The 8,094-nt window shown below is 43.6% G+C and overlaps 1 protein-coding gene and 1 long non-coding RNA gene across 2 annotated transcripts; both read right to left on the bottom strand.

Annotated features, from left to right (window-relative positions):
• Positions 1-2,349: 2,349 nt before the first annotated feature.
• LOC103644046 (proline-rich protein 36-like) lies at positions 2,350-5,516 on the bottom strand. Its single transcript, XM_035965414.1, has 3 exons — positions 5,218-5,516; positions 4,140-4,985; positions 2,350-3,116 (listed from the first exon to the last, which is right to left on the bottom strand). Exons 1-2 carry the CDS (start codon positions 5,383-5,385, stop codon positions 4,431-4,433), a joined length of 723 nt encoding a protein of 240 aa, XP_035821307.1. The 5' UTR covers positions 5,386-5,516; the 3' UTR covers positions 2,350-3,116; positions 4,140-4,430.
• A 356-nt stretch (positions 5,517-5,872) lies between these two features.
• Positions 5,873-6,896, bottom strand: LOC109944051 (uncharacterized). The gene is made up of 3 exons (XR_002267315.3): positions 6,730-6,896; positions 6,548-6,635; positions 5,873-6,474 (listed from the first exon to the last, which is right to left on the bottom strand). It is a non-coding gene; the product is annotated as an uncharacterized lncRNA (long non-coding RNA).
• Positions 6,897-8,094: the final 1,198 nt, after the last annotated feature.

The following is an 8,094-nucleotide window of genomic DNA, read 5'->3' as shown; positions in this document are numbered from 1 at the left end:
ATGTCAGAATCAAACCCCACCAGCAAACCTCCCGACCTACCATTGGGAGGAGACCAGACCCAAACGAAGTTCCCGTTCCCACTAATGAAGTTCAACCAGGAATCTTCAAAGTCTTTCTTGTTGGTTTCTTGTAAACCAATAAAGTCAATTTTCTCTTTCCTGATAATATCCCGGAGGAATTCACTTTTCACATCTTTACCCAGACCCTGACAATTCCAAATTACACCAATCATTCTGAACAATTCAGGGTGTGCCCATCAGGCTGACCTCTCCACTTAATAGGGGTGTTCCTATTATTGGGAGATTTACTAGCCTTTTTTTCCTTCTCACAGCTTTTTTCTGTGGCGAATTTTACGACCTTTTCTAAGGACCATAACATCATCAAGATCAGACACTTCATCATCCACACTGTCATTATGAATATTATTATCCACATCAGAAGCAATGTCATCTACTTTGGAATTATCATTGTTAATCTTAACAGACTGAACCACTAAATTTTTCCTGGACAGCTCTAAGGATTTAATCAGGTTTAAATTTTCCATAGCATCATTAAAGGAAGAACCTAAATCAACTCCAATTTTATGAGCCACATCCATAAGAACAACATTATCAGTATTAAGAACAGAGAAAGGATTGTACGACGTACCTTTGTTGAGGAAAGCATCTTTAGCCATAGCTCTTGCTGACGCCTTATCAGCAATCTTCATTTCTTTCGTAGATTCCAGTCTGCTGCTCCTTCTAACTTCTTCTGCCAGATCACCTTCCATAGCTCCTCCTTTCTTAACTCCAGCACTCTTAATAGCATCATCAGGAACATTTATATTCATTCTCTTTTTCTCTTGAGTGGGAGAAGGAATAAATTCATCATCCTTGATGAATTCCTCCAACTCCTGAGAATCCAACAAATCATCCTCACTTTCATTGAATTCTTCATCATCATTACCCTGACTATCAAGGTACCCTTTGATTCCTTCAGAACCTTTCCCCAACTTCATACTTTCAGATTGTTCTGACAAGGACCCAGCAACATTGCCATGACTGGAGGATACTTTTAAGGGGGATTTTCCCTTAACATCTCTACCAGAGTCATCATCACCATTTTTGGCTTTTTTAACAGATTTACCAAGAGAGAGGTCACCAAATACTTGTCTATCAACAGAAGCCCTCTTGCCCAGATTAATAGACTCATCATTCCACCCTTCATCAGTAACTAGTTACATGCCCGTGCGTTGCGACGGGAGTAAAAAATAGATACAGATCGACAGACATCACTATGATATACAAAATCCAGACAAGTACATAGCTTATGTTCATAATCGTTTGTGATGAACGTCAGATACCAAAATCAACTATAGGAAATGTTGGGTCCATTTTCCCTTTCACAAACTATGTCCTAACAAAGTTTCAAGTCACATGCACTGCATGAGAAAAAATAAGTTACCACAAAAAAGATGGTACAAGCATTATGCCATTGTAGACCTTATACTCGAACAAGAGCAACACAAGAGAAGTAGAACAAAGCTATACGGTCAAGATCTAGAAGTAGACAATCCTCATCGGGCTTCCACCAAAAAGCTGATCACTATACCAAACTTTTAGTTCTCTGTATCATCGTTCTCCTCTTCCACTTGATCGACAACACGAGCATCCAACTTAACGCTCGCTGCCCTGACCAGCAGCTTTGCACCTTCTTGAATCAAGCCCAGGTATTATTGGCTGCCCTGACTATTGAACTATGAAAAAGGGTGACGTGACTTCCGTCTCCTTCGGGCCTCTCACGATCTTAAAGTATTATTGGCTTCAGTGATGCCATCCAACCACACATCATTACAGAAATTAACAAGTTGAATACTATTGTCTTCTCGTGTCAAGGGCGGGCATGACAAGAACAACGAATGGACGCCCCCCTAATTAAACCCAACTGCAACGATCGAGGACAGTCTTGTTGTTTCCATGCCAGTTAATCCATTTTACATCAAACAGGTACAGGAACTAACGCCTTAATGGAGGTATCTCATGGTTTGTTTGTCAACCAACTGGGAAGCCAAGAAACCTGTTGATCAGGGCGACGACTGGCTTGGCATCCCCTGGCTCGTAAGGAACCAGCGTCTCCAGGTCCATCGCTCGGATGGTCTCTCCCAGTGTTTGTGGGCGTGCACAGAAGAGGTGCTTCCTTTCAGCCAATTCTTCTGCTAGTTCGCTCTAGTGATTGTCCATCAGATCCTTGTTTACGACGACGATAAGCGGTTTGCCGAGCCGCAGCGTCTCAAATATGCTTCCTGAACCTGCCAGTGCCAAATCTTGAGAGACAAAACAATAAATAGAAACAAAACAATAAATAGAATAGACACACAAAATATTTCAAACAAAAGACTTTGTCGATCGCAAGGTCGGTCTGGCTTAAAGCTTGCTGACCATTTTAAGCATCACGAACCTGAAACAAAAAAACTCATGCTGCCTGGAAGTTTTGGTTCACTGCTGCAGAATAGTACTTATGCAGAGTATTCAATGATACAGAAATGGAAAAAAAATTGATAGTAGCAAAAGATGGAGCGGATTCTGAACAATCAGTGAATTGGAGAGAAACCATGGGGGAGGAATCCTATTCCCATTCAAAACCATGGATCCCTTCAATTCCCTGGTCACCAAATCAGCTCCAAAAAGGTTATGTTATATTCTAGTTGCAATTAACAAACCCACCTTTTACATTTCTTGTAATGTCCTAGATTCTAGGGTAACCTAGCGATCTTTCATGACAACAGAGCCAGGATTTTAACTACAATAACATAAATGTAAAATCCCTACTACTACTGGCTCTGCTCAAACCATTTTTGAAAACTTCAATTTAATTTTGTAAAAGCGTAAACCTGAACTACACACTACTTATGCGCATGAATTTTATTTTTAGAAATAGAGGAATGGAGCAAGGTATCCAAAGTAAAGAAGTTGAAGTAGGAAAATAGAAATACAAACTACTACTTGCCGACTGGAATGGTGAGATAATTTGGTTGTTACCTCACCGATTTAAGTTAGTCGTTTACAAAGCCTGAGGTTCCTTTTGACGTTGATCTCTATATATGGTTGGATTGCAAAGGGAAGGTAACTGTCTTCACCTATCACAATGAAAAGGTAGTGGATTAAGAACTGAATGAAGTAATACATAAACATAGCTACAATTTTTGAGAAGAAAATATTACATTTTCTTTGTATTAGCGTGGATAACTTGATGGCTGACCATAGTATATACTTGTCTCTCACTCCATAATTAATTGAAGCAACATGTGTTGGTTTATTTATAGGTTTACAAGATGCTACACCATATATTTGGAACTATTGAATTGTTCCCACCATACATTACACTATACATGGTTCATAGTTATTATTGTGGCACTTCAGCTGATTTAAGTTGATATTACTTATCAGTGAATTAGTTTTTGTGTTTACTGAACCATTTATCCCTATAAATTTTGAGAGTATTTCTGCAGCATTATAAAATAACACAATATTATTGTAGATAGATAAGAATGCAAATCATAACTGAGCACACTATGAACTAATACATAAACATAGCTAAAATGTTTCAGTTAGCAATAGGATATAATTCATTGTATCAGAGGAACTAATGCATTCCACGACGCTGAAGGTTCGAACAGGAAAGATCATGGTTATGTATGTTGAAAAGAAGATAATTATAGGGATGCACATAGACACAAGTGAACAGGAACTAATACATTGTATCAGCAGGAACTTTGTGTGACATGCTATGTCTCTAGCTGATAGCTCATGTCCTTTAGAAGACAGGCTGGTTAGTATTCCAGTCTAAAATAAACAAGTTGCAACTTAGTTAACTCTCCACATTAAAATCACCATATCTGAGCCTCTAAGGATTGACAAGAAGCATGCACATGCACCACAATAATCCAAACCAAACCTGTTCTACAGATACATACTTCAGGCGGCTTGTAAACCAATTCATCTATGCAAATACACAAAAATCATCTGGAAACAATTGTGACAATTAAGTAGACAAACCCACAAATAGTCGAACTGCTACAACACAAGAGAAAACGTATGACTCAGAGAAATACATGAATGGCTACAACACAAGAGAATTGGTAAACACAATATAGACTCACCTGGAGGAGTGTGAGCGAAGGATTTCCGTAGCTGTAGGATGGTTGTAGCAGTCTGGCAATTGCGACCTTTTTAATGATGATGGGTACACGATTTGGGGGATTTGTGTTGGAATCGTTTGGCAAGGCACTTTCCAAATCAGCGTCGTAGATCGTGCGCTTTCCAAATCAGCGACGGATATCATGCACGCAATTGCCAGATCGAGCACGATTGTTGGGGGGAATGGTGCATTGCCAAATTTGGGGCCCTGGCTGCGCGGAAGGGGAAACGATGGGGGCCCATGGCTAGTTGGGTTAGGGGACGCGAGGGCTCCTCCACGGCCGGTCGCACCGCGACTGCGCGGCTGCGCAGAGGGGACGGTGAGGCGGGGGCATGGCGTTCGAGCAGTTGGGGCATCCGAGGCGGGTGCATGGGCTAGGGGACGCGAGGGCTTCGAGACAGCCGACCACACCGTGGAGAGGACGACGCTGAGGGGACGGCGTGGCGCCTGGCATGGTTGGTCGGGCGGGCTCCGTCCTAGGCAAGTCGGCGGCATGGCTGGTGATGCAGAGGAAACGGCGGCGCGAGGGGAAGTGAAGGCATCGCGAGCGCAGATTCGGGCGACACAGCGAGTGTGGGGGAGCACGAGGGCAGCCTCGGCGAGAGGACGGAGGGGGAGTCGCCGAGCACGGGGCGTCGAGCTGCGGCGGGCGTGTAGCGGAGTGCTGAGGATGGGGAGAACAGGGCGGCGCGACGGTGGCTGGGGTGGGGGTGGGCAACGTGAGGGGAGCGTAGGACGGGTCCAAATCACGCTTTAGTGTCCTATCAATGATGCTCTCGAGATCATCGAACTCATAGAGTGTCCAGACCTGACAAAACAATAGAAAAAAATTAGATGATTTAAACCAAAGTCTAAGAACTGATAGTAGTAGCGCTTCAGGTATTTCGAAGCTAGCAAGTTTGTAAAATTCTAATAGTTTGATCTACTTTTACAAGTAAGTCAATCTCTCCGAACTCATTATTTTTTATAACGAATCAACTGTGTTCATAAGAACTGGATCAGTGCCTCAAAACTAATCTAATATTAGGATTGTTCTTCACCTTTTCTAGGAGGAACTGCTCGTCAACGGGTAATCTAGGATCAGTGTGGCATCTGCCACTGACAATCTCCAACAGCAGCACACCAAAGCTATAGACATCGCGCTTTTTGTTCAACTGCCCTTGAATGGTGTACTCTGGTGCAAGATATCCTCTGGAAGATGAACACATCAGCCATGTACCCTGGATTAAGCATGTCCTAGTTAAGAAAGTGTAGCTGAATCTGAATCTAAAAGGAAACAAAGCAAAAGATGGGTGGTAGAAAATTATTGCGGTGATTCTTCGGCCGTTCAATGCACTAATGCTTCCATGTACACTTGACGTACTTCAACAACCGATATCCTATGACTAATGCTTCCATGCACAATTGTGTAGAAAAAAATGTAGCATGCTAGGATGGATTATAAAACATGGGGGATGATAAGTGTTGCTCTAATATTATACGACCGAAGCAAAGCATACATCAATTAAAGAGTATCCTAAGATTGAAATTTAGTGCATCAGTAAGAATCTCACCAGTTCATATCAACTATGGATGTAGGAAGGTGATTGAATTTTGGCGTCGACGTAGATTGTACGCCTACACTAAGGCCTTAAAACACAAATATAGTAGAATCAATTTTCAGTTCTTAAACTGTTAAAGCCATGGGGATGTCAAAATCAGTCAAGGAAATTACTATTTTCTTGACTGCAATACAGTTATTGATTGGTACACTACTGACATTGTTAGCTACTATAACAATGTGATTCATACACGTACATGAGTTAGCTTGAAGAGATTGGCAGAAAAAAACTAAATAGAAACCTATAAGAGGTACAAACTTTTGTTACCAGATCCAAGTATTGTACAGTGTCCAAGAAAAGATAGTTGATAACATACTTAACTAACAATTATGACATAGTATTTGTCCCTTTATCAAGTGATTATATAGTTAGTTCAGGAAAAGGAAAGTATAATGGCAAGTGCATGAATATGTCACTGCTCTTTCATGGTACTGTAATGCTATTTAACAAACACTGCAGAAGTGCAAGAAGAAAATGAACATCCAGGATAAGTAAATGTACCACCTAAATCGCTCAGCAGCCTACACAGCTGTAGAAACCTCGAGTTCTGCAACCAAGCGTTGAACAGTTTAGTGTCTTCCTGCGAAGTCAATAGACACGGACTCGGCAATTGGTACCCCCACAATGGCAGAAGCAGCCATCGCCTGCTACAAGCTTTTGTCGGTAATCATAGGCGAGTTCTTCTCCTACGGCAATCTGAAAAATAGCATATCAAAAATTAAAAGTCAATATAAATTACATTTGGAAAATATGTTAAAAAGAATCTTACGTTTTGATTAGCAAACAAGCCAATGTGAGCAAGCTGGCAATCTTTGCTCTCTACCAAAACCAATCGGGTGCTGAGATTTGAGGAACAACTGTTATCAAAGCAATAAGCACAAATGAATATTGGTTGTAATATCAACTTGCTCCAGTGATGGATTTCCATAAAATATGATAATATGCAATTACCTGTGATTGATATAGCGGGACACATTTCCAGATTTTGTGGCATCAATCAAGTATTCAATAGCCCCTACAGTCCGAACTCTTTCCCTATCAATCTGGGAGCCACTTACCCGGGGTGGTTGAGGAGGGGAGCACTGGGAGCTCGAGGCCTCCTGCGCGAGCAGCGACGGCGGGATTCGGAGTCAACCGCAAAAACCCCAAACCCTAACAAATCTCGACGATCTCGACCTTGGTAGCGAGGCCATGGAGGGAGGCAGATGCGGTCGAGGGGGAGGAGGTAGGAGACGGCGAGGTGGAGGGAGGGGTGGCGCGGCGGCCCAGAGGCGGGACGCGACGAGGAGGAGAGAGGGGGTGCGACCGAGGGGGGCATGGCTTCCCCGAATCGCTGGTGAAGCAAGAACGGGCGAGGAGCTTCTACAAATCGACGGTGGTGGGGGGAGGGGCGCTGATGTCGAACGGAGGCAGGGTCACGGTGTCGCCCCCTGTGGACACCTCCAGCGCCTGCGCCACCGTGAAGCGGTCGCGGACGGAGAACGAGGCTAGACGGTAGCAGTCGTGGATCCGGGCATCACCGAGGGGGTGGGGGCAGGGGAAGGGAGGGGGGAGGCCTTGAATCCCGGAGGCGTCCGCAGGGGTGTTCTCGGATCCTTGTCACCGCGGCGCGGGACATGGGGAGCAGCCGAGCAGGGGCGGCGGGCGCGGAGAGGACCAAGCAATGGCAACGCGAGGCATGTGAGGGGACGGGTTCGTGAGATGGGGGCGCGCTGGGGTGTGGACGCTGACACTGTCATCTTAATAGAGTAGTATAGATATTGTCAATTTTAAAGAAAATGTCATACAGAAAAGGTTTGACACCGACTTCAATGATCGGGGGAATCATAGCAACACTCTTCACATGCACTTTGAATCTAACAATTTCTTTAGAGTTTAAAGAGGTAATATCCACTTCTTCCACTGCTCCAATAGTGGATCCCAATTCACAGATAGCCTGGTAATTCTGGAGTTCTTCAGGCACATTCTCAGCCACAATCCAAACCAAATGCAGTTTGGACTTGGGCTGAGCGTGAGAGCTCCAAGAAGATACAGAGATTTTTGCACCCGACAACTTCATTTTCAATTCTGGGAAATTAATCATCTCATCCAGCCTCTCTTGAGAAGGAAATTGCATTAGAAAACCAGAGTGACACTTGGTAGCTTTCCAAGTACGGCCCTAGGGGAAATGAAAACCGAAATCCTTCTCAAGATCCTCGGCCGAGATCAAACCCTCAACGATTTTAACTAGACCAATAAAACTGCGCTTCGGTTTGTTTGATAACGGCTTGGTGAAATGAGAAGAGTAAAACCCTAACCCATCAGCCACCATCCCAA

The sequence above is a fragment of the Zea mays genome, chromosome 2 (genome assembly GCF_902167145.1).
Source record: "Zea mays cultivar B73 chromosome 2, Zm-B73-REFERENCE-NAM-5.0, whole genome shotgun sequence".
NCBI classification, from domain to species: domain Eukaryota; kingdom Viridiplantae; phylum Streptophyta; class Magnoliopsida; order Poales; family Poaceae; genus Zea; species Zea mays.
Note: the sequence above shows the minus strand (reverse complement) of the source record. Positions and strands in the feature narration are given on the sequence as shown.